The sequence below is a fragment of the Protopterus annectens genome, chromosome 9.part0 (assembly GCF_019279795.1).
Source record: "Protopterus annectens isolate FY-2018-M chromosome 9.part0, PAN1.0, whole genome shotgun sequence".
In the NCBI taxonomy this organism is placed as follows: domain Eukaryota; kingdom Metazoa; phylum Chordata; order Ceratodontiformes; family Protopteridae; genus Protopterus; species Protopterus annectens.
This window is the reverse complement of record NC_056743.1, coordinates 1,707,548,251-1,707,574,938: the sequence shown is the minus strand read 5'-3', so window position 1 is coordinate 1,707,574,938 and position 26,688 is coordinate 1,707,548,251. Positions and strand designations below refer to the sequence as shown.

General features: G+C 41.8%; 1 protein-coding gene across 2 annotated transcripts in view; it reads right to left on the bottom strand.

Moving 5' to 3' along the window:
- The window catches only part of TYK2 (tyrosine kinase 2), a 2,798,586-nt gene that overhangs the window by 217,563 nt on the left and 2,554,335 nt on the right, over nt 1–26,688 (bottom strand). For both annotated transcript variants that reach the window (XM_044084572.1, XM_044084573.1), the window contains one exon: nt 6,812–6,930. In XM_044084572.1, the coding sequence (XP_043940507.1) occupies nt 6,812–6,930 (119 nt within the window). The remainder of the gene's footprint in view (nt 1–6,811; nt 6,931–26,688) is intronic.

Here is a 26,688-nt window from a genome sequence, read left to right as displayed (position 1 = left end):
GGCTTCCCTCCAACACAGAAAGGCTTGGAGTCTCAGAAGCTTACAAACAGTCCTGGATAAGCAAATCTGTATCTGGACTAGACTAGTTACAGGAAAGGCAAGAAACAAGCGCAAATGCAGGCTATGGGCTGTTACAGAAGTAATTTCCAGAACTTGCACCCTTTCCTCCAGTTTTGTCTGCCTTGGAGTATGTATGTGTTATTGTCTGCAATTTTTCTGACAGTCAAATTGTTGCTCCTAAAAAGGCAGACAGGATGTATAGCGTTTTTATACACTCTTCCCAAATGTGATCCAGTAGCTATAGTTTTAGTTAACCCTTATGCTGCTAAACACTTTAATCCCAATCCTACTATTTCTGATAAGTACAGGAAGACTACTGATACGTAGGGGGAAAAAGTGAATGCTTCTATAACTTCGATTTTCAGACTTCTGAATTGTCAACTTCATATGTTATGGTTTGTCCTAATTGTGAAACTATGAGGAATGTTTTTAAATGCAGTTTCTTCAAATGAGGAAATATCTACTTTAAACAATTTAATTTCTTCCACTGTTTAAACTGCTACTCATTGTATACAGTCTGTGTATGACACTGTTATTAATTCTTCCAGGGATATGGCCAATAGTACTGTTTTGAGGAAGTGTGCATGGCTGTGTTCTTAGAACCTCCCAGATGACATTAAAAATGAGATCTTAAACTCTCCTTTGGATAATTCAGATTTTGGTCTGTCTACTGCAGCAGTGATCAAAAATTGTGATGAAAGAAGGAAGCTGATGCAGGGAATCTAAGCATTTTCAGCCCTCGTTTTCTACATTTTCCAAGAAGTTCTCTGACTTCTCAAACAATTTTGGTAAAAAAAATAAATAAACATTCCCAACAAAATGCAGGCAGACAGACATTTAAGAAGAAATGACAAGGGTATTCCAAGAATAATTCTGGAAACTCCCCAAACTAAGGACAGTCCAATAAATCAAAATGACTATTTAAGAGACTTTAAGAGACTTTGTCCCCCCCACCTCACACCTCCTCTTGTCTTTCAGAAAATCTGATTCTTCAATTTTATCTTTAGCAACAGATACCTTCAGAAAAAAATGGAGTCTGAAGATAACTTATCAAGATTACAGATGGCAATTGGAGGAACCTCCACCTTTCCAGGGGGAAATTCCACATCCTCCAGACCAGTTTCTCATATCCACCTGTTCTTCATCACCTACTGTTCAACAGAGTAATAGAACCAGTTCCCCCTAACCAGGTGAGAAAAGGGGTTTTACTCAAAGATGTTTTAATGCCAAAGAAACAAAAATGCTTTGAAACCAGTTCTGTGTCGTTTTTTTCCCAAAACCTGTTGGTGATGGTTCCCAAATTCAAAATGATGTCACTTCACAACCTGTTACATCTTCCTCATTCAAGTTTCTTTGCGTCACTAGATTTAAAGGATACTTATCACATCTCTCTTCGTCCAGATTTCAGGAATAACTTAAGGTTTTATGCATCCGGATCACATTAACAGTCCTCTTCCTTACCTTTTAGACTCTACTGCACCAAGAGTGTTCACAAAGTGTCTAGCTCCACTTACAGCTCACTGCAGGTTACACAGTATCCACATTTTTAATATTTAGATGTCCTTCCTATCTTTATGGAGTCGTTTTCAAAATCTCTGTATTCTCTCTCTTAGGTGAGAGATTCTCTTACATAAGCTGGGATTCCAACAGAACATTCAAAAGTCTTTCTTGCCTCCTTCTCACAGTATTGTGTTTCTGGGATATCAACTAGATACCACAGTTCACAGAGCTTTTCTTCCACAGGAAGAAATAGATATTCCAAATAAAAGCAGCTTCTGTTATTGATTCTACTAAAAACTCTACCAGTGTTGGTCTTTCACTTAGGATCCCTAATTTCTTTCTCTTTGCCTACACTCTGATATCAATCCTTGATAGGGAAGGCAATATCTGGCCTACAGTCCAAATTAATTCTTGGCCTCTTCCCATTCTATTACCATTCCACTTTTTGTACTTTGGGTAATAAGTGAATTCTCTCTGAACTTCCTACTACTGAATTCACATCTTCCATACCAAACATCTTCAGAAACTTCTTCAAAAATCTAGCCTCTTTTGCTATATTTTCTCTTCTAGGCCCCCTAGATGCATCCTCACTGTTGCAAATCAAATTCCAGTCCTCATCTATAGGTAATATTCCCTGCTGAAAGCTAATTATTTCTCCCAGAATTTTCTTAAGCGTCACTGTAGCATTTTTAGGTGTAATATAAAATACACTCCAGCATAATTCTCCTCCCTTGCCAGAAGCTACTTATTACTACAAATATACAATTATATTTTTTCCCCTCTCTTCTATCAGTATTTGAGCTCCTTTCTTTTCTTTACATCTGTCCTACATATACTGCTGAATGAACATCCTGAAATCCTTTCTTTATCAAATTCACATGCTCAGATCTAAGGTGTCTCTTATAGCACAGCTATTTGTATTCTGCATTTTTAAATACAGTTCACTACTCTTTCTTTTTTGTACATGTCTGTGAGACCATTCACATTTAAAGACAATATGGAAGGTCTCATTATGATAAGAAGTTATTATTCCCACCTGTTAAGTATAACAGTTTTTTTTAAATGTATAGTTTTGGCTTTTGTGTTACATAGATACACCAATGTTTGGTAGGATGACCTTTTATACAGTGGGTTCTTGATATACCCATTTGAACCTAAGTCACATCTTGCAAAACTTCTTGAAATAATGAATACCCCTAAACACAAAAGCATAAACACACCTACAGAATGCCCCCCAATATCTATTAACTTAACACTACCACACACAGCTACATATACTTCAAATAATGTAGTTTAACCCTCCTAATAGGAACAAGTGTCTCAGACTGACAGCCACACATATAGCTTGAATTAACTTATAATGAAGATTATCCGTGCTAGGACACATGACATAGCTTGTGCTTCTACTGCCACTAACTGCTGTCTGTTTTTTGTCTTATTTTTCCTCTCTCAAATTCTTCTTCTTCTTCTTTCGGCTTTTCCCGGTTAGGGGTTGCCACAGCGGATCACCTGTCCGCTCATGACTGGCAGTGGAGTTTTACAGTGTCGAGTTGCCAGCCTGGCGCCCAACCTTTCACAGAAGGCACACACGCACGCACTCACACCTAGGGCCAATTTAGAGTGTCCAATCCACCTACAGCATGTCTTTGGGATGTGGGAGGAAACTGGAGCACCCAGAGGAAACCCAGGCCACCACAGGGAGGACATGCGGACTCCGCACAGAAGGCACCCCAGCCTTGGATCGAACCAGAGAACCTCTTGTGAGGCATCAACGCTAACCGCTGCACCACAGTGGCTGCCCTTTTCCTCTCTCAAATAAAGAAAACAAATACTTTCAAAAAACATCTCTTAGCCATTGAAAGAAAGAGGCATTCTATTTGTAGTGCTCCTCTTCACATTGTCTCCATACAAACATGAGAACCAGATACGCAGTTACATTCCATTACATATATTGCAATGTAAATATTTAAACTCTAGAGGGAAACACTATTCAGTCTTCATTATATTCAGTGTTCTTTTATGTATTTACTTCCCTTTACAACTTATTTATTTTTATTTATTTTTCATTTGTTAACCGGGATAGTCCACGGGACACAGGTCCATTTTCAGTGGAGGCCCGGGGAGAAAAGCTCCACACATATGAATAACATGTAACAAAAAAACTACAAAGTTTACAAAGTATATTTAGATACAAAATGCAGAGAGTCTTAATTAATAGTAGTATATTCATACACAGCAGTCACAATTAGTGAAAACAGAGAAATCTTACAGTAATAGTTTCATTACTCTAAAGATATATATATATATATATATATATATATCATTGCTGGAGGGAGTCATGTGTAAACCAACAACTTCCTAAAGGTCATTGGGGTCTAAACCATAACAATCTATTTTATTATATTGTATGCATTTCTACAGTAATAGAATATATACCTATCTGTTCCTCTTGAGGTGTGAGATAGTTAAGGTGGTGTAGGGTCTAACGTAGTGGAGGATGTAGTCTGGTGAAGTGCAAGAGCATAACCAAGCCAAGGGCTTTAATCCAGTCATTCCACTATGCAAAAATAATCATGCTCATTGTTAAGGCTTTCTTCCCTTTTTACATTGCAGTGCCTACATTTCTTAAAACTCAACAAGAACGAGGAAAATGTGTGCACCTGTTTACTTTAGTATCCCTATTACAAACAAAATCAATTGAAAAAGCTTTACTTTACAGTACGTAATTAATGCCACATATCACAAAACACTGTTAAGTACACAACTTTATTTTACTTAAGGGTAACTCTTTTCTTCCTCTTCCCCTTTCCTAAATCTTCTTCCAAACATTAATGACATGAAGTAAGGCATATGCTTTGGAGTTCCCTACAAGTTTAACAAAGTAAAAAAAAGTCCAGTGGTTTCCAGGTTTTCTCATTCCATCTTACTTCACAAATGTAATTAATGCTCTGTAATCCCACATTTATTAATCAATTTCCAAGTTTCTGATTTTTTTTCCTGTTGATCTACATCTCCCAAACCTAGTTGCTATCTCATTTTCAATGTACTTAAAATGGTTCTTTGAGTCAACTCTTGTGCTTTTTTTCTCTCAAGCAGTTTCCTTTGGAGCACTGGAAATGGTTTCACTGACATAGTCTCTCTATGGGAATTATTATCACAGGAGTAAGAAGCAGAATCCCCTTCTGTCTGATAACTCACTTTTTGTTAGGCAAATGTTTGTATTTCCTCCTTAGCATGTTCTACATCAAAGAATCATTGTGACCCTCCAGGAAAAAAAATATTTTATATATAATGGGCTGAGTGGAGATTCACTGTAGAAATCACACATTCGTTCATTCACAGAAGTTCTCCAAATTTTTTTTTTCCCGAACTCCATCTGCTAAGAAAGACTGATGCTGGGACACAGGAGACAATTATGGCCCTAAAAGTCCCATGGTAGCAGAAAAGAAGTCTCCTGCCCTTCCTCTGCAATACTTTGAACAACTTATCAAGCAGTGAAATGGACGTGTAATGTGGCTTTCTGGATTTATCCTGAAATGAAGAGGTCTTGGGGAAAGTCGGTCCAGTGATGTCTGGTCAGGATTTCTCATCACTTTTTTCAGTGGGCACCTCCTTCAGACAGATGAAGCTAAACCTGGATGGTTCCAGGGGCAAAATTACATAATTTGAGGTAAGAGCTAAAGGGGGAGACCTAAGGCTCCTATCATTCAGCTTTTTTTCCCAGGAAGATTTTTCTGCAGAGAAGGAAGAGGAGAGAAAGGGGTATGGTGGACTTCAAAAGCATAGCCTCTCCAAAGGAGGTGGCGATCTGATGGACTGCTCCATGAAGGGAAGGTCTCATCATCCTCATCTGCTTCTGGTACAGAAACCCCCGGATCTCCAGACTCCTTCAACCACTGGAAAGCTAAGGCAAACAAAGACACTCCAATTACCTAGGTCTAACTTGGGCAGGCTATGTTTACCACAGCAACAGGGAATGGCAGGCAAGTGTTAAGTGCTTAATGACATGGAAATGACTCAGGATTACACATTCTAGACAAGGCTCCTCATGAAATGCCTGTTGACAAACTGCAGTGGCATCAAAAATATGCTTCCTAAAGATAAACACTATCAACTATAACAATCCAATCAGCACTGAGAAGACCACAGAAATTGCATGTATCCAAAATCTTTGACCTTTCCATGAGATCAAAGAGAGACAAATTGTCTAACACAAACATTAGTTAAGTTAGAAACAAGAATACAAATGAACAAACGTACTTATGTCAAAAATAAAAGTGAAAGCAAAAGAGACTCAAGATAGTTACATGGTTTAAACTTAATTACAAAGTTGAGAATAGTGATCTTTATAATGTGAAGAAAGATCCACTTACTTACAAAACTGTAAAACACATTTACATTGTTAAACACAAGAAAAAAAGGACTTAAAATGTACGAGTCCCACACATCCGATTGCAGGTTCATTTTATAACTACCAGATTTTATTGTGAAATTTTGCTCTAGGTGAGTGTCACTGCTGAGGTGACATCTCAACCTAATGTGCAAAAATGGGAAAGGGGCTGCGGACACATGGATGGACTGTAGGTGGTGAACTACATCAAATTATGCTGTAGCTGAAATAATGGATATCAATTACAGCATACATTCAGGATACATCCCTTTCTTTGCAACTTGAGTTATGTGCAGGTTTTGAGGGTAGAGTACCAATGTCAGGCAGCAAAAGGCCTAATGTAAAAATAAGTATTTAAAACATTCTGCATGGAAGGTATGTTATGGATGGTTTGTCTTGTTTTATACTGCACAAGAATGTTTCTCCACAGTTACTATGTGATCACAAATGCAACCGTATTGTTTATATTTGAGGTACTTTTGCTGCTATGCTTCTTTATAATGTGAGTGATCGCTGATGAAACTGTTTGATATACTGTTTCTCAATCGATTTCAAGGATTTATATATATATATATATATATATATACATATATATATACATATATATATATATTATATATATATATATATAAAGTACACACACATACACACAAACACAAACACATATAAAGCATTAAGATAAGGATTTAACATTTTAATTTTATTGTTATTTTCATACATGATTCTGACCTAGCTTTCCTTTTAAGGCTTAAGCAATGGCGTATTAATCTTTGCGATCTAAAATAAAAAAAAAAAACACTACTTGCCAAAAAAAAAAAAAACCTTTAGCATTACAGCAGGCATAAAAAAGGCATACTCAACCTCGCATATCTGTGTTGCAAAAAGCAAGATCTGTGCAAGACTTGTGTTGTGCTTTGGCAAATAATCACGCAGGCTGCCAAGAGGAAGATATTCCATTATAAGCTGAACAACCTGACCTCCTGTGGAAAGCAGAAAAAAAACATGTTAGTAAAGCAAAACATTACTTGCCTATCTTAAGCTGGTGAATCATACAAAAATGCATGCAACTGCTAACTACATGCTGAATGCCAGAAGTACAGTATGCACATCAAACACCATAAAACTGGTAACTCCTTCAATTAATAGTTTGGAACTGAGGTACACAATGGCATAAGAAGCACATCAAAATAGTGACAACATATTACTACAAGTATAATTGCTGGCATTTAAAAATAGTCAAGGGGAAAAAAAACAATGTCCTTTGCCTACTTGGTCTAAATAACTGCATTCTTGCAGTATCCTACATCTACGGATCTGTAAGGGAACCATCTCTGGAAGGTCTTACATGTGGATCCATATCCTCTAATCAGTTGCAATTTGGCATTGTGGTACTTGAACAAGTGTACATGTGCTTGAAGTACAGGGAAATGCAACAACAGCCACTGGAAGAGGGGCCAGTCAAAAGTAGAAGATGGCAGAAGGCTATCAGGGATCTAACTGCTCCTCTTGTACACTGACTAACATAGTATGAATGTAGCTCTTACAGCCAACATCAAATGGGCTGAATTCCAACTAGTAAATTCAGCAGAATGGAAGGAGCAAGAGGTCATCTGGAAGATCACAGAACAAGAAAACCCCTTGAGAAGTGGCTGAGAGATTAATGTTTGGAAGGTGTTCAATCAATGACTACGTACACATGGCAAAGATGTCTGTAACACAGAAACATTACTGAAGAAAACACTAGAAAAAGACGTTCTTCTATCTAAGCAGCCACTGATCACAGTATTTTTCAGTAGGTGACAAACTTCCTGATGGCAGAACACAATGCAGTTGGAAATTCACTTTAACAGAGGCTATTTGGGGACTGCCAACATGGAGGAAGAGCAACACAGGAAATGAACGGCTATTAAGTCTTTCTAAACTCATACAATCAGGCAAAACCTGAGCTAGTAGTGTACATACATGGTTTGAAACACTTTCTCTGGTTTCTGCACTAGCAAATGAATGTAATAAATTGCTTGCGTTAGGGAAACTCAGAAACAACTTTCAGAAGGAAGCCCAAGTAAATCTGAAGGGGCACCTGATCTTTATGAAAGACCAGATACAGTTTCCTAAATATGACAGTCTTTAGCTCTTGCAAATCAGTGTATTAAAATAAGGGCTGGTAAATCTGTTAATCACAATAAACGTCATGTCCAGTGAACTGGTGTTTTTTTTTCAAATGTGGACACAGGTATAATACTCATTTAAGAGAAGGCTTGATCAGGTGGTACTGGGACGCAGCTCTGCCTTCCACAAAGTAAAGATAGGCAGAAATGGCTCACACACCCACTAGGACTGCACAACAGATGAAGTTTAAATCAAAGAATTGTCTGAGATAAATAAGGAAGACCTAAAAGCTGACTGAATGGGGTGGTATCAGACACCGTCTGTTACACTCTAATGGATTTGAATCTCCTCTACCTGGAAGCATAGATCTGCTAACAGGAAATCTTTCTGGCTGCCTGTCTCACTTTTGAAATCCCAGACTAATGAACTGTTGAGATCAGAGGGTACAAGTCAGGGGTCAGGCCCTCAGGCGAGAGTGTATGGATTGCTTACTACTAGGAATACGGACAGCCAGAAATCACATCTTTCCCAGACACAAAAATGTGACAAGAATGATCTTTGATCTTTCTTTCATAAAGTTTTCAATAGGCAATGGAATCTGAGAGAATACTGGGAAGTTATGTAAATTCCCTGTGCCAAAGGACAGAAAATGCATGCACTGTGAACTCTAAATTGTCTTGCTGCATCGAGAAGGGGTATAAAATACAGTGTTAGATAATTACCATAATTGTAGATGTTTTAATACATCACCGTTGCAGTCCTTTGTCTTGGAAATTCCTGCCTGCAGGAAGGCTGAAGTCAGCCCAAATACCAGAGAATTTCATCATCCTCCATTCAGTGGACACCGTCCCTTATCCAGAGTATAAATCAGTTATCTCTTGGCACCATTATTAGGATTTTCTCGTCCTAAGGACTTAGGCTCTATCTGGTCACCTCTGGAAAAGCAAAACCAATTCTACTATCAACCCTGACTGGGGATAGAAGGAAAGGAACTGTGTAAGGGGACAGTGAGTAAGAAACCTACTTAAACCCCAACTATAAAATGAGACAGAGGAGTAGGTGGAAGGGACAGAGTACTGCAACAATGATCTACTCAAGCAATCTACAATTAGAGTAAGTATCTGTACTGTGTTCACTCTAATCACTGTTACAGTACTACTTCTTGGGGAGACTCCCAACGCTAAGAAAGAAGGGGAGGTTGGTAGGATGCAAGTGATGTGGAGAGAATGCTCTACAGGATGGCAGAGGGAAATATGGCTCCGACTCTGGAAATGACACCAAGGTTGTAATATTTAGTGAAGGTATGGAAAAGAGGACGAAGTAGTTTATTTATTTTATTATTTATTTATTCCAGTTTGATGACTGGGGAGGTCCACTGGGCCTGGGGAGCTTGTTTTCAGTGGAGGCCCAGGGAGAAAAGCTCCACAATACAAAGTTTAAGTACATGATTACATTACAAGAACATTACAAGATTAATTACAAATAAAATTACATGATTAGTTACAAAGAAAAATTCATGATTAGTTGCAAAGAAAGTTAGGATTACAAACAACAGGTAGCATTCTAAAGAAAAGAGAAATAAAATATTTACAATTTAGTTCACAGGGCTTAGGGAGGTTATTTTAGTGGAGGCTTGGGGAGAAAAGCTAGACATTAAAGTTTATTTACAGAATACTTACAGTGGAGGCTTGGGGAAATAGCTCCACAATACAAAGTTTTATTACATGGTTAATAACAAAAGAAATTAGAGATTGCAAGCAACAAGTAGCATTCAAAGGAGTGAAAAAAGAAATAAGCAGTTTAGCTTCAGGAGTGGAAAAGTACAGTTTTGTACCTACCATAAATGTAGATGTTCGAGTGCTCATATAGCTGCAGTCATTACAGATGGGTTATCCTGCCGTCAGGCGGGTCCTCGGTCGGCCGAATTCCAAAGTCTAGGTCCGGCGTCGGTTGTCGTCGCCTCCTTCCTGACGTCAGTGCGGCAGGGGTACAAAAGAGGCAGCCGATGCCATTTTGTTCAGTTTTTCTTGCCCCAGATGTCAGGTGCCCCCAGAAGGAAGGCAAAACATAATATTATGCAAACATGCAATGTAGATAAATCAAAAACAGTAGTTGCAAGCAAATACACCATAAAAGAATACCCCAAATAGGTTGTATGATAAAGGTGTTTGTCATAAGGCCTGTCCTAAGAGGGGATGGAGGGAGGGTAACCTGGACTGCAGCTGTATGAGCACTCGAACATCTACATTTATGGTAGGTACAAAACTGTACTATGTTCATCGTGCATACAGCTGCAGTCATTACAGATGGGTAGAATCCCAAAGCTAAGTAAGGGTGGTAGGTACTAAGTGGAACTAGGAGGGGCTAGGATGCCCTGCAGGACTGCTGTGGCAAAGCCCGCTCTAGATTTTGAGTATAGTGGAAGGTGGTAGTGCTTGGAGAAAGTGTGCACTGAACTCCAAGTAGCTGCTTCCAAAATGTCCTTGGTAGGGACCCCCCCTGAGGAAAGCTGCAGAGGTAGCTGTAGCCCTGGTGGAGTGGGATCTGATGTATACAGGCACAGATTTTCCATGAAATGAATAACAAAAGCGTATGCAGTGGGCTATCCATTTTGAAATTGTCTGTTTGGAAATGGCCTTTCCTTGAGCATCTGTAGCATAGGACACAAAGAGCTGCTCATATTTCCTGAATGACTTTGTTCTGTCCAAGTAATAAGGAAGTTGTCTGTGAATGTCCAAGGAATGTAGTAGTCTCTCTCCTTTGTTCTGTGGATTTGGATAAAAGGTAGGTAAATGAATAGTCTGATTCAAAGCTACACTGGATACTACCTTTGGCATGAAGGTAGGGTTGGTTCGTAAGGAGACTCTGTCCTGATGGAAAATGATGAATGGTTGCACAGCCATGAGGGCCTGTAGTTCCGAAACCCTGCATGCTGAGGTAATGGCCAGAAGGAAGGCTGTTTTCCACGATAAGTATTGTAGCTCTGTTGAAGAAGCCGGCTCAAAGGGAGGCAGGGTCAGCTTTTCCAATACGAAGTTGAGGTCCCAAGCTGGGACTGGTGGTTTCCATGGGGGTTTTATATTTTTTGCCCCTCTGAGGAACTGCCTTAACAGAAGATGTGAGAATAAAGGAGGATCTGTATTGTATTGTGCAGAAATGGCTGAAGCGTGGATCTTGATGGAGGAGAAGGAAAGGCCACTGTTTAACATCTCAGCTAGGTACTGTAAAATTTGAGGTATATTTATTACCCAAGGATTCTGGCCCTTTTCTTGATTCCAGGAACAAAATAGTTTCCATTTGGCGGAGTAGGTTTTTCTAGTAGATGGTCTTCTGGCCTCCAAGATGACATCCTGCACCTCCTTGGGAAATTAAGGTATTCTCCATGCAGCTAGATTTAAGGTTTTGAGCTGGCTGTGAAGGGTTTTGTAGTTGTGCTGGGACAACAGAAGAGGAACTAGAGGTAGTATCCATGGTGGTGAGTGTGACAGGCTCTTTAGGAGAGGATACCAGTGCTGTCGTGGCCAGTCTGGAGTAATGAGAATGAGAATCATTTGTGGCCTCTCTGCTCTGGCTTTTAATAGAACTTTGGTCAGTAGAGGAAGAGGCGGGAAGGCATAGACTGTCAATGTAGTCCAATTGAAGGAGAGTGCATCCACTTTCCAGGCCTGTGGATGATAGGTCCTTGAACAGAATTTTTTCAACTGGTAATTTCTGTGGGTAGCAAATAGATCTATGTCTGGCTGTCCCCATGCCTGAGTTATCTTTGAGAAGACTTGAGGATGCAACTTCCATTTGTGTGGGTCTGTCATATTTCTGCTTAAGTTGTCTGCCAGTGTGTTTTCCTTCCCTGGCAGGAATTGTGCCTGTAGTTGAATTTGTAATTCCAGTGCTGTGTTCCACAGGGTCATGGCTTGCCTGCACAGGGGTATGAATGAGTTCCCCCCTGTTTGTTTATGTACCACATGACTGTGGTGTTGTCTGTCCTTATCAATAGCTGGCCTGGATGCAGTAGGTCTTTGAAGGTCATAAGAGCATTTTGCACGGCTAGCATCTCCTTTTGGTTGATGTGTAGGTGCTTCTCTTTTTGGGACCATTTTCCCTGAATGCACTGATCTGCCATGTGTGCTCCCCAGGTGTAGTCTGAGGCGTCCGTTGTGATGATTTGAGTTGCTTGAGGTAAACAGAAAGGGAGACCTGCGTTTCTTTGGCATGCTTGAGCCCACCAGAAAAATTCCTTTTGAAGGCATGGAATGAGTGGTATAATTGTTTCCAAGCTGTGGCTGTGTTGAGACCATAAGTTTTTTAGGTACCATTGTAGTTTCCTCATATGCAGCTTTGCACATGGTATCAGTAGGATGCAAGATGCCATGAATCCCAGAGCCTGCAGGACTTTCCTTGCAGTTAGTCTGGTTAAAGCTGCCATTTTGTTGAAGTATTGAGACAGTTGCCCTTGTTTGTCTGGCGTGAGGTAGGCCATCTGGGTGGTTGTATTTAAGCTGGCACCCAGGAAAATTATCTGTTGAGAAGGTATTAGTTTTGATTTCTTTTTGTTCACTGTGTATCCCAGGTAGTTTAACAGTTTTATTACAAACGCCAGATGCTGCAATAAAATGTCCTTGCTGCCCACTTGGATCAGGCAGTCGTCCAGATATGGGTAGATTTGTATTCCTTGTTGTCTGCAGAAGGCAATTACTGATGCCAGGCATTTCGTAAACACTCTGGGCGCAGTAGATAAGCCAAAGGGCAATGCAGAGAATTGGTAATGGGATGAACCTGCAAGAAATCTGAGGTATCTTCTGCAATCTTGTCTGATAGGGACATGCAGGTATGCCTCCTTGAGGTCCAACGTTACCAGCCAAGACTCCTTGCCCAGCATGGGAAGAAGCTGCTGTAATGTGAGCATCTTGAATTTTGGTACCTGTAGATATGTGTTTACGACTGATAGGTCTAAGATGGGTCTCCAATCTTTGTCCTTCCTTGGTACCAGAAATAGTCTGGAATAAAAACCTTGACCTTGTTCTTTTGCAGGTACCTCTTGAATTGCTTTCATATCCATGAGAGCGGAAATTTGTCTTTGTGCCTCTGCCCATTGATTTTGTGGCAGGTTTGGCAAGCCTCTCATTTTTGGAAGGGTGTGAAAGTGGAACCTGTAGCCTCTGTCTATAATGTCCAGAATCCATTTGTCTTTTGTAACAATGTGCCAGTTTTTTGAAAATAATGCCAGTTTTCCGCCCAAAGGTGCTGCCATTATAGCTTTGTTTGGCAGGCATAGGGGAAGCCATTGTGTCTGTTTTCTAAATGACTGTGGTCTATCTTCTCCACCTCTTGGGGTTGGTGCTTGCCACTGTCTAGCTCTGTAAGATCCTTGAGGTTGTCCTCTACCCCTTGGGCGTCTGTATCTGCCCCTTTGAGATCTGTCCGTGGCTGGAAAGGACCAATTTTTTGAAGGCTAGTTTCTACTGAAGCGTGGAGGTTGCACCTGCAAGAAATCTTTAACTGTTTGCATAGATTTCGCTTTTTCCTCCATTTTCTTTAGTACCTCCTCAGCTTTAACACCGAACAATACATCTTTTTGAAGTGGTGCATCTAATAACTTTGCTTTGACATGATCTGGTAAGGTTTGCTCTTTGAGCCAAGCATGTCTACGTATGACAGACCCTGTGACAGCAGCTCTACATGAGGCCTCTAAAGCATCAAAACCACACTGCAAGGTATGTTTACCCACTTGCTCTGCTCCATGCAACAAATCCTGCAATTCTTTCAAATCTGGTTGTTCTGTTTGTGTCATTTTGCTTTTCAGCTGAGATAACAAAAACTGTTGGTACTTTAACATATGAAATTGACAGTTTAATGCCCTCATGGTTAAAGTGGCTGATGTATACACCTTTTTCCCCCACCTTTCTAATGCTCTGGAATCTCTCTCTGAAGGTAAAGGGTTTTTAGCATTAGAGGCCTTTATCCCCTTGGGACCCTGTGAAATTGTTTCTGGGTCAGCAGTATGGCTTTTATAAAGGAACTGGTGAGAATCAGGAACCCGGTAATACCTGTCTGGTTTAACAGGGGCTGGAGGTAAAGAATCTGGATTAAGACTGGCTTCTGCGTACACATCATCCAAAATATCTACAACAGGAGGGATAGCCAGGGGCCTATGCTGGGGGAGCAGTAGAAATTCCCTGAGCCTTTTCTTGGAATCTGAGTAATCTTGGCCTTCCCAGTGGAAGTGCTCCCTCAATGTATGTAGGGTTTCCCCAAAAGAGTAGTCCTTGGGGGGGGGGGGCGAGGGAATAGACTCCTCAGCATCAGAGTCTTCAAAAGGGGAATAGGCATAATCCTGGTCCTCAGAATGGTCTCAGGTAATAGAAGCCTGGTCTGAGGAAGGGTAGTCTTCCTCCAATTTGGGTCTTTTGTCAGAGGGGGGTTGAGAACCCCTGATGAGAGTTATCAAATCCTCAGCCATTTTAAGCATCTGTTTTTTAGGCATGGGGCCTTGAGAGGAGGTCTGAGGACCCTGTTTTTAAGTTTTGATGGCAGCTTTAGATTTAGTGAAGGATTTAATAGAGAAGGTGGTAGGCCTGAAGACGCCTTCAGAAATGGCAGGCCTCACTAAATTTTCGGTTTCCCCGCCAAGAGTGGCGTCGGTATCTGCCGTGGGAATGGAGACCGAGGAGCCTGCAACCTCGGGTACTGAAGACACCGGTAAAATAGTTTAATCGGTAGTCAGGGGCTGCGTAGGCGCCTCACTGAGAACCGGTAGTCGGCCTAAGCGTGGTCTCAGTACTCGGTGCAGACCTCGGATGTCGGTCCTTGTCTTTGCATCTTTTGCCTAAAACTGGCGTCGGTGTGTCCGACGACATGATATAATTAAATTTTTTGCCAAAATAATGAAGGGCGAACTCTGCCCAGCGCTTAATAGTGCGCTTGTTGAACCTAGCACAAAAACGGCAGGCCGAGATGTCGTGGTCTGGCCCTAAGCAAGGTATACAGAAAGAGTGAAAATCCTTATGCAGTATTTACTTCCCACAAGAAATGCAATTATTAACTTTGTCTGACATCGGTCTGAGGCAAGAAAAGTTTCCCCAACGGGGTACTTAGCTTTAAAGAAGACTTCGGCTGAAATACTGTTCGTAAATCTCAGGAGCTGGCCGACCGGCACTTGCGAACTGTTTCTGCTTCGGGCACCGTGCGGCAAGAAAGACTGAAGAAAATGGCGTTGGCTGCCTCTTTTGTACCCCTGCCGCACTGACGTCAGGGAGGAGGCAACGACAACCGACGCCGGACCTAGACTTTGGAATTCGGCCGACCGAGGACCCGCCTGACGGCAGGATAACCCATCTGTAATGACTGCAGCACGATGAACATCAGGCATATAGAATCGTGGCTAAAATTGCTGTTGTTTACAGAAATAATCATTAATTTAAAGTGAGGTTAGGGAGGTAAGAAGGTTAACCTGGGGTAAACGGAGGGGAGAGCATGAGAGGAATGGGTGGAAGAGTACAGTTGCATTTCCTATTTAGATAGAGGTAAGAATGAAGTTGAGTTTTGAAGTTATTAAGGTTGTCACAGGTCCTCAGTGTGGAGGGCAGAGCATTCCATTTTTTAGCTAGGGAATAAGATAGAAGAAGCTGCCCAGCAGGGCGCTTGGGTTTATGGATGATGATCAAGTTTTGGTGGGTAGATCTAAGGGGTCTGGGGGGGTTATAAGGTTGCAGAATACTGGATAGTACAGGACACTTAGTAGGTTGGAACAGTAATTTGTGTGCAGTGGTGATTTGGTGGAGGTTAAGTAGACTGGGGAGTTCAAGCCAGTTTAGAAAGTGAAGGGAGGTGCAGTGGTGAGAGGAGAATTTTGCATTTGTGGCGAATTTGGCAATTTTACTATAACATACTTCCAGTTTTGGAGGTGAGAGAGGAAGATAAATTAGTGAGCAGAGGAGCGCCATACAGTAGAGAGGGGAGTAGATAGGTGATGGTGAGAGTTAGTCTGGTGGAAGGAGAGAGGAAGTGAATGTTTCTGTAAAGAAGGCCTAGTTTTATGTGGGTTTTCTTGATATTTAGCTGGATGTGATTATTAAATTTTAGGTGTTCATCAATGGTTACACCAAGAAGGTTGGCTGAGGGTATGACCTCGATAATGGAGTTGTTAAGACTGGTGATATGGAGTAAGTTTTTGTCGACAGAGAAGGATTTTGAGGGAGAGAATAGAAGGATCTTTGTTTTGTTGGCATTTAGTGAGAGGTGATTTTGGAGCATCCAATTTTCGGTGGTGGAGAAAGCAGTTTGAGCTAGAAATTGGAGATCCTTTAGGTTAGAGGCATGACAGATCAGAGTGGAATCATCAGCGTATTGCACAATTTTGGTGTTAGGTATGGCTTTGTGGAAGTTGTTAATAAAGATGTTGAAAAGCAATGGGCCAAGGATTGAACCTTGGGGTACTCCAGTGGGGGTTGGGCATAAAGTAGAGGTGGCCTGGCCCCATTTCACGGCTTGGGATCTATCAGAAAGGTAGTTGAGAACCAGGAAAGAGTTTTATTGGAGATGTTGAGGTTAGACAGATGATTTAATAGGTGACTATGGGAGATGGTATCAAAGGCTTTAGATAAGTCTAGCAGAACAGAGGATACGATACTGCCACAGTCACGAGCAGAATTGACAGACTGTAAGAAGGAGAGAAGGGCAGAATTGGTAGTGTCCAGGACGGAAGCCATGTTTGGTAGGGGAGAGTAGTTGGTGTTTGGTAAGGAATGGCAGGAGTTGTAAGTGGATATATTTTTCAAGAATTTTGGAGATTGGGGAGAAGATAGCTATGGGGAGGAAATTGGAGGTATTAAAATTTTTGCCACCCTTGCGAAGTGGAAGTATAAAAGCAGAACGCCATAGTTTGGGTACATAGGATTCAAGTAGTGATCTATTGATCAGGATGCTGATAGGAAGAGCAATACTGTCAGAGGCTATTTTGATTCCAAGGTGGACTGGTTTGAGGCCCTTTTCAGACAGACTGTGGTTGTTGCCTTTTCCCTAGTAGAGTGAACTCTAATTGTTGTGCTGATCTGTTTTCCATGGTGGCTGCAGTATAAGGAGATGCAACTGGCTATCTATTTGGATATAGTAAGTTTTCCTACAGCTCTCCCCTTCACTGTTTTCTGCAAAGGACAAAGTTAATTTGGCCCTTAGGAGGTAGAACCTAAGCTACCTGTGTACATCAAGAGGATGCACATTTACTTCTCCTTTGTTTGAGGGATTTGGAAAGAAGAATGGCAGGTGGATGGTCTGGTTAAGTGAGATTTCTGTCAGAACCTTGGCCATAAAAGTAGAATTCATTGTAAAGATTACCTTGCCCTTGTGAAAGGTAAGGAAAGGATTCTTGTACATCAGGGTTTGTAGATCACAGTTATGCCTGGCAGAGGTCAAGACAATCAACAAGATACATTTTTTGAGTGAGAATTTTTGAAGGGACCAGAGGTGACAGGCTCAAAAGGAGGTAGGCTGAACTTCTCTAGCAAACAGTTGATGTTCCAAGCAAGCAAAGGATAACTTCTTGGGGGGGGGGGGGGCTCTGAGGTGTAGGATTCCCCCTAAGGAACTGCTTTGTGTAGAGAAGAAAATAAGCAGTCATGCCCCTCTTTATACAAGTATGACATACTCAAGGACCTAGGCTAACAAGTCTTTTCTGTGTAATGTGCCTTTACTTTTGCAGTAGATCAAAACCTTTTTTACCTAGCAATGTAATGACTTATTGGTACTTGTTTTGTTTAAGTTACTTTGATAATGGCAACCAGGTCCTCACAAAATATATCTAGCAGGAATTATTACCATATTTTCCAACCTGTCATGTTTAGTGTTTTCAGACTGGGGTGAATGACAGACCCATAGTTCTGTGTAAGGAGATACATGCATAAACTCAATGTTTCCCCTGCTAAGTGAAAGCAGAAAGGAGAATAAGTACTGTCTGGGCCAATGTGGTTTGATCAAGCATAGGGAAAGCACAAGGTAAAAGACTTGTCCAACAGAAGGTGTCTGACTTTCCATGCTCCCCTCTGAGGAGTTCTGCTGCAGAAACTTTCTGATCCGCCTGCTTTGAGTAGAGGTGAACATAACTACTACTGGCACACCCTACAGGTGGATGAGGTTGAGGAAGATCTTTCTTTTTAACATTCATTTGTTGGGGTCCAGAAGAGATCTGCTCACACTGTCTGCTAGTTGGTTCTCTTGTCCTGGGATGTAGGCAGCTACTGGTGATAGTTGTAGTTGCTGAACTTATTGCCAGAATTATACGGTAAGTGTGCACAGGTGGTGCAACTGAGTAAACCCCTACCTATTGGTATACCACATGGCCATGGTACTGTCCATCAAGATTTTGATGGGCTTCTATGATCAGTATGTCTTTGAAGGACCTTGTGGCTAGAATGCCTCCCATCATCTTTTTTATGCTTATGTGATGGTTTGACATCATCCTGCTCCATGGCTCTTGTACTCCCAAGATTCCTAAATGCATCCTCCCCCAAACTAAGTCTGAGTTGTCAATTGTTAGGACCTGTCAGGGTTCCTGTGTCCCAAAGGGGGATGCTTAGGTTGGCTCTGATTTTTTCCTCCCAAAAAAGGGCCAACTCCTCCCAATATGGGAGAGAGAAAATGATGGTCTCTACAGAGTTAGTGCTACGGACAGCAATTTTTTAGGAACCACTGCAGTTTTCTTATGTGGAGCTTGGCCAGGGTTACCATCAAGATATGATGCCAAGTACATCAACAGACTCAGGAATTCTGTGGTTAAGATGGTGTTCTAAATGTGGATGTGTCTGAACTAACATGAGAGAAACACAACCTGAGGTAAAAAGGCTCTATGTCGAACAGCATCCAGGACTGCCCTCAGGAAGGTAACGCTGGTAGTAGGACACAGCTGGTATAACCGGACATTATGGTTAAGGTCCACCTTTTGAAAACAGTCCAGAGTGGTTTGCACAGCTCTTACAGAGATACTGCATGGAACAGGCAATCATCTAGGTAAGGGTAGATATGGACTACTTTGGTCCTACAAAAAACAAATACTGCTGCCAGACATTTGGTGAAAATTCTAGGTGCAGCAGATAAGCCAAATGGTACACCGCAGAATGGGAAGTGAGATTCTCCTGCTGTGAAATGCAGGAAATATGTTCCTGCACAATGGGGGCTATGAAGGTAGGCTTCCTTCAGGTCAAAAGTTATAACATCCATGCCCCTGGCATAATGACTGGCAGCAACTTACGAAGGGTAAGCATTTTAAATCTGGGAACCACTATGGCCCTTCCTTTCTTGGAACCAGGAAGAGCCTTAAAAAGAATTCTCAGCCTACTTCACTCAGTGGAACTAGCTGAATGAATCCTTGTGTAAGATGTTCTCTACCTGGGAGGGAATATGATGACTGCTGTTTGTGAACCAAAGTTATTCCTAAGGAAGGAAGACTCCTGCACAATTACAGGGAGTAACCTTCCCTTACAGTTTTGAGTAGCCATTAGGCCTGTATGATCTGTTTTCAAACTGAGGTGAAGAGGGTAATGAAAGGCTTCCACAGTTTTCTGAGATGCAACGGAGGAGGGGGGACTTGGTGGGGGAGGGGTGAGGACGTCCTTTAGGTAGTTACAGCTGCAGCCTGCTGGGTTCCGAGTCTTTAGAAAGCCTCCTACCCCAGGTCATGGTTGGGAAATGTATTGCCACTTCCTTTGATATTTGATGTTTTTTCCTCTACGAAGCTTAGACTTTTCTTGCTTGGGAGGAAAGGACCAAGATTTAATGGAAGAATTCCTGCTGTATCTGGGGGGGGGGGGGGGGGGATAAGACAGTCCAATGACTGATTTTTCTCATCTACATCTTCTCCTCCAGCCTCTGAAATACTTCTGCTGGGAGTGCCTAGGCAGACTCCCTTTTCAGGGGTACATTAAGAAGTTCTGCTTTAACATGGTCTGACAGAGGTTGATTCCTCAGTCAGGCATAATTACAAGTAACAGACCCCATGGAAGATGCCCTACAAGAGACATCTAAAGCATCATAAGCACATTTCAGTGCATCACAAAAACTTCAACAGTCCAAAACTATCCCCACCCTACATACTGCTAATGTGTTCAGTAGGGGGAATTTATTAAAAAATGATATTCTACATGTTTTAGCTGTAGGCTCAAATATTTACATATCCATTTTCACGTTTTAAAATCTAAAAATTATGTATTCATTTCATATAATTTCATAATTAGGTTTAAATGTGTACATGTGATATGAGAGGAGGAGATTTTGGGCTTTTAAAAAAAGGAAGCTGATATAAGTTACATTAACTCTAATAAAGTCCCACAGTTGGTACGTGAAGAAAACACTTAGTTTCCATGTTTTAGAATTTGTCGTTCTGATTTGGATTCAATAAAATCATGGCTGTGAGAAGTTCACTTGGTTCCGTGCATTTGGTGGTCATTTATTTGGAGAGCTGTGTCTCCTTGGTCAAGGTTTTGGATTACTGACATTTAAGTGAATGTCCAAACAGGGTCTATTTTAGATAATCGAACTTTCAAAAGTTCGACTGTCGTGGTCGACGCCATATGACCGAACTTTTAAAAATTCAAAAATCTAATAATAAAAAAAAAAACTACACAAATAACCTACCTGAACGTTTTAAGCAGTCCCCCTGCACCCCCCACACCCTTTGCTCTTTAAATATACCAACTCCGAGATCACACTATAGTGCAGAAAAGGGAAATCTTCCCATTTCGCGCTGTACGTAGATCTCTCTTAAAACGTTCGAACTTTCAAAAATTTTCATGTGGTGTTGACCATATGACAGTCGAACTTTTGAAAGTTCGATTATCTAATATAGATCCGTCCAAACAGCAGGAGTGTGACATTACACAGATCCTCAAAGTCCTTCCTGAGGCTCGTATCATACACCTCTCTTCTGTCTTATATTTAATCTGCTCCTATACAGACTCGAGATACTTGAGCATGTGAAAGTGGCAGTAAAGAGGTCTCATGGTTAACGTAACGGCAGTATAAATTTTCTTGCCAAATCAGTCTAAAATTCTACTTTCCCTTTCATTTGGCAAGGGATTACTGGATGCAAGGGCTCGGGATCCCTTGGTGGAATACAGAAAAGTACAGTTGTGCACACTTACCATAAATGTAGATGTTCAAGTGTGTTCACTGTTGCAGTCATCACATTTGGGTTATCTACTTGCAGCAGCCCTCAGTCGGCCTGATTAACAACATCTTGGGTCCTGCATCAGTTGCTGTCTCTTCTTCCATGACGTCAGGTCGTCAGGGGTATAAAACATGCAGACGACACCATTACATCAGTTTTTCTTGCTCCATATGTCAGGTGCCACCCTAATGGGAAGCAATTAAATATATAAATATACAAGGTTATACCTCCAACAAAAAAGCAAATACACCAAAAAGCTTTTAAGCATAGTAAAGGATAGTAGAGGTATTGCCAAAAGAAGTCAGGGGGCTGGAGGGAGGGTAAACAGGACTGCAACAGTGAACACACCTGAACATATACATTTATGGTAAGTGTACACAACTGTACTATGTTCTTTGTGTTTCACTGGTTGCAGTCATCATATTTGGGTAGATTCCTGAAGCTAAGGATGGAAGAAGGAATTTAGATAGCATTAGGACCAGTTATAAGGCCCTGCAAGACTGCAGTGGAAAAGCCAGCTCTGGATTTAGAGAAAATTGTCAAATGGTAATGCTTGGTGAAAGTATGTACAGAACTCCAGGTAGCAGCTTCTAGGATGTCCCTAGTAGGAACACCTCTGAGAAAGGCTGTAGAGGTAGATGCAGCCCTGGCTGAGTGGGGTCTGATCCCTTGTGGGATAGGTTTTCCATGGTGCTTACAGCAGAAATTAATGCAATGGCCTATCCATTTAGAAATGGTTTGCTTTGAAAAACCCTTCCCTTATGTCCCTGCAGCAAATGCCACCAGCAGTTGTTCATGTTTCTTTTGAGGTTTAGTCCTGTCCAAGTAGAATCTAAGTTGTCTGTGCACATCTAAGGAGTGCAGTATCCATTTCCCTTTGTTCTGTGGATTAGGAAAAAAAGTTGGCAAATGAATGGATTGATTAAGGGCCACACTGGATACCACCTTGGGCATGAAGGAGGGATTGGTTCTGAGGGACACCCTGTCTGCATGAAAGATGATGAAAGGCTCCATTGCCATAAGGGCCTGTAATTCAGATACCCTTCTTGTTGAAGTGATTGCTAAAAGGAAAGCTGTTTTCCAAGAAAGGAATTTTAAATCTGCAGTAGCAGCTGGCTCGAAAGGAGGAAGAGTGAGTTTCTCCAATACAAAGTTAAGGTCCCAGGCTGGAGTTGGAGCTCTCCTGGGTGGCCTTACATTTTAGGCCCCTCTGAGGAACTGCTTGAGCAGTGGATGAGAGAAGAGGGGAGGTTCTGTGTTATAATGAGCTGAAATGGCTGAGGCGTGAATTTTGATGGAGGAAAAAGACAGGCCCTTGTGAAGCATCTCAGTTAAGTATTGTACAATTTGAAGTAAATTGGGTGCTGCTGTGCTCATCCCTTGAGATTGGTTCCAGGCACAGAATCTTTTCCATTTTTCAGCATAAGATTTTCTAGTACTAGGCCTCCTTGCCTCTAAAATGATATCCATCAACGGTTTACTGAGGGATGGTAAAGGAGAGATTAGGTAATTAGCCAGGCTGTTAGGTTCAGTGTTTGAAGCTGAGGGTGCATAATCTGGTTCTCCTGCTGAGATAACAGGGTAGGAGTCTGAGGCAGGTGCCAAGGAGCCAACAGTGACACACTGCGCAAGAGGGGGTTACCAGTGTTGGCATGGCCAGTCTGGTGCAATCAAAATCATCCTTGGTTTGTCCTGTTTGATCTTTAGTAGTACTTTGGAGAGCAGAGGCAGAGGAGGAAAGGCATAAACTGATAGGTTTTTCCAGCTGAAGGACAGAGCATCCACTTTCCAAGCTTGTTTGTGGGGAGTCCTTGTGCAAAATCTGTCCAATTGATAGTTCTGGGGGGAGGCAAACAGGTCCACATCTGGGCTCCCCCATTTGCCTTTCAACAAGTTGAAAATCCTTGGTTCCAGTTTCCACTCGTGTGGGTCCATGACGTTTCTGCTTAGTCCGTCTGCCAGTGTATTTAGTTTTCCTGGCAGGAATTGAGCTTGTAGATGCACTTGGTAGCTCAAGGCTGTTTTCCACAAAGTCATGGCTCATCTGCAGAGGGGGTAAGAATGGGTACCCCCTGCTTGTTTATGTACCACATAACAGTGGTGTTGTCCATCTTTACCATTAATTGTCCTGGAAGAATGTGGTCCTTGAAGGCTGTCAGAGCATTCTGTAACAGCTAACATTTCTTTTTGATTGATATGTAGGTGCATTTGACTTGGGTTCCATTTGCCCTGAATGCACTTCCCTGCCAGGTGAGCCCCTCCACGCAAAGTCTGATACGTCTGTTAGGGTTTGGGCGGCAGGGGGTAGTGAGAATGGTAGTCCCTTGTTTTGGTGGCAGGCCTCTGCCCACCAAAGGAACTCTAAGCGTAGGCAAGGTATGATAGGAATCATTCCTTCTAGATCCTGAGAATGTTGACACCATAGGCTTTTTAGATACCATTGTAGTTTCCTCATATGCAGTCTTGCATATGGAATTAGAAGAATGGAGAAGGCCATGAACCCCAAGGCTTGAAGTATTTGCCTTGAAGATAGTAGGGTTTTTGTGGCCACTTGTTTGAAGTAGGCTGTCAAATGAATTTGTTTCTCTGGCGTGAGGAAAGCCATCTGGAAAGTTGTATTCAAGCTCGTTCCCAGGAATATAATTTGTGACAGTGTACCAGGTGTGATTTATTTTCGTTTATAGTGTACCCCAGACAAGTTAGCACCCTTTGTACAAAGGCCAGATGATTCAAAAGTATATCCTGGCTTTCTGCCTGAATTAGACAATCATCCAGGTATGGGTATATTTGAATATTTCTTTGCCTGCAAAATGCAATGACTGGAGCTAGGCACTTTGTGAATACCCTGGGCATAGTAGATAAACCAAAGGGCAGAGTAGAGCACTGACAGTGCGTGTAGCCTGCTTTGAAGCGTAGGTATCTTCTGCAAGATTCCCTGATTAGAATGTGCAGGTATGCTTCCGTTAAATCTAATGTTGCCAACCAGGCATCTTTGCCTAGCATAGGAAGCAACTGATGAAGAGTCAGCATCTTGAATTTTGGAATCACCAAAAACGTGTTTAGAATAGACAGGTCCAGGATAGGATGCCATGAATTGTCTTTTCTGGGTACCAGGAAAAGTCTTGAGTAGAAACATTGTCCCTTTTCCTCTTCTGGTACCAAATTGAATAGCCCCTATATTTAAGGGAGAGAGAGTACTTGTCTTTGGACCTCTGCCCACTGATTTGGGGGTTGATCTGGCCAACCGCTTGGAGTGGGTAACATGTGGAAGTGAAATCTGTATCCTTGGGACACTATATTTAAAACCCATTTGTCCTGGGTAATGAGTTCCCAGTTCTCTGCATGAAGAGCAATATTTCCCCCCAAAGAGGCAGTGAGTTGAGAAGTGCTTGGAAGATTTAAAAAGAAGTCATTGAGACAGTTTACCACAGGGGGGAGTTTTATTACTCCCAGATTTGGAAGTGGAGGCCCCCCATTGCTTAGTCCTGTGTGTATCCTGGGACTGAAGCCTGGGTACTCTGCTGGATCTGGGTTTGGACTGTGAAGGTCTGGAAGAGGCAGGAAAGGACCAATTCTTTGAAGGCCAATGCCTACTAAATCTTGGAGGTTGTACTTGTAAAAAATCTTTAACAGTTTGCATAGATTTAGCTTTTTCCTCCATCTTTTTAAGAACTTCTTCTGCCTTGTTGCCAAACAGGCAGTCCTGATTTAAGGGAGCATCCAGTAATTTAGTTTAAGACAATCTGGCAAGGATTGCTCCTTAAGCCAAGCATGCCTTCTAAGTACAGACCCAGTTACAGCAGCCCTGCAAGATGCCTCTAGTGAATCAAAACCACATTGTAAAGTTTGTTTTCCAACTTGTTCATCAGAATGCATTACATCCTGTAAATCCTTATTTTCTGCACAATCAGGAATCAACATCACTTTCTGTTTAAGCAATCCAATAATATGCTGCTGATATTTAACATATGAAACTGGCAGTTTAAGGCTCTAATGGCCAAAGTTGCAGAAGTGTATACCTTCTTACCCCATCTATCCAGCGTCCTGGAGTCTCTATCAGAGGGGGTAGGATTTTTGGCAGTAGTAGCTTTAATGCCCTTGGGTCCCTGTGAAATGGTCTCAGGATCCACAGTAGGATATTTGAAAAGGAACTTGTGAGAGTCAGGAACCCTGTAATATCTATCAGGTTTTCTGGGAGCAGGAGGTAAAGAGTCAGGAGCCAAGCTAGATTCCGAAAAAGCATCATCAACTATGTCTAGTACAGGAGGTATGGCTAAATGCCTGTGCTGGGGCAGAAGTAAGAAATCCCTAAGCCTCTTTTTAGAGTCAGAGAAATCCTGACTTTCCCAATGAAAATGCTCCCTGAGAGTATGCAAGGTTTCACCAAAAGAGAAATCCTCTGGGGGGGAAGCAGAGGGAATAGAGTCCTCAGCATCAGAATCCTCATAGGTAGATAAGGGTAAATCCTAGTCATCAGAAGAAACTGAAATTTCAGAATCCTGGTCAGAAGTATCATAAGCAAACTAGGTCTCTTAGAGGGGGAAGGTTGGCTTCCCCTGATTAAAGTAATAAGGTCTTCAGCCATTCTTATCATTTGTTTTTTAGGCATAGAGGCCTGGCCATGTGGGTTTGGGCATCAGTTTTCTAGGCGTGGTTCGAGTTTTAGGCCTTAAAGAAGAAGATGGCATTGGTTTAATTTGTAAGTCAGTAGGCCTGAATACACCCTCAGACGCCGGTGCCAGCATAGCGGCTCCGGACCCATCCAAGGTAGAGACATCGGCAGGTTACACAGTTGAAGCATCTCGTGGCATAATGGACTCCGAATGGGTCTCAGTAGAGGCCTGCGAATCTGAAGTAGCGGGTATCAGGGGCTGCGAAAGCACCTCACTGAGTATTAGCGAACTGGCGACTGGGTTAGGAGAAGCGTCACTGGCAGGTTTGGACATAGGCGGCCTGTCTCTGTCTTTATCTTTGCATTTTTTCGGAATGTCGGTAGTCGGATGGCTTACCGAAGACATGTCAGGATAATTGAACAGTGGACCAAAATATTTAGAAGCGAAAATATACTGATGACGGATAGTTCGCGGTTTAAATAAGGCACAAAACCAACAGTGAGGTACGTCGTGGTCAGGGCCTAGGCAAGGAATACAGTACAAATGAAAATCTTTATGAGGTATTTGCTTTCCACAAGAAATGCAATTATTTACTTTTACTGACATCGGTTTAGAGCAAAAAAAGTTTCCCCAACAGGGTACTTAGCTTTTAGTTGAAGACTTCGGTTCTGAAACTTGAAAACAGAAATTTCAGGAGTCGGCAAACCAGCACTTGCGAACTGCTTCTGCTTCGGGCACTGAATGGCAAGAAAGACTGATGACTGATTTCACGCTTAAAAACCTCAGCTTTGGCCGGCTAAGAACTTGCTGTATTCAACTGGACGTATAAGAGAATTTAAGTACCTTTATCTGCTCTTTTTTTT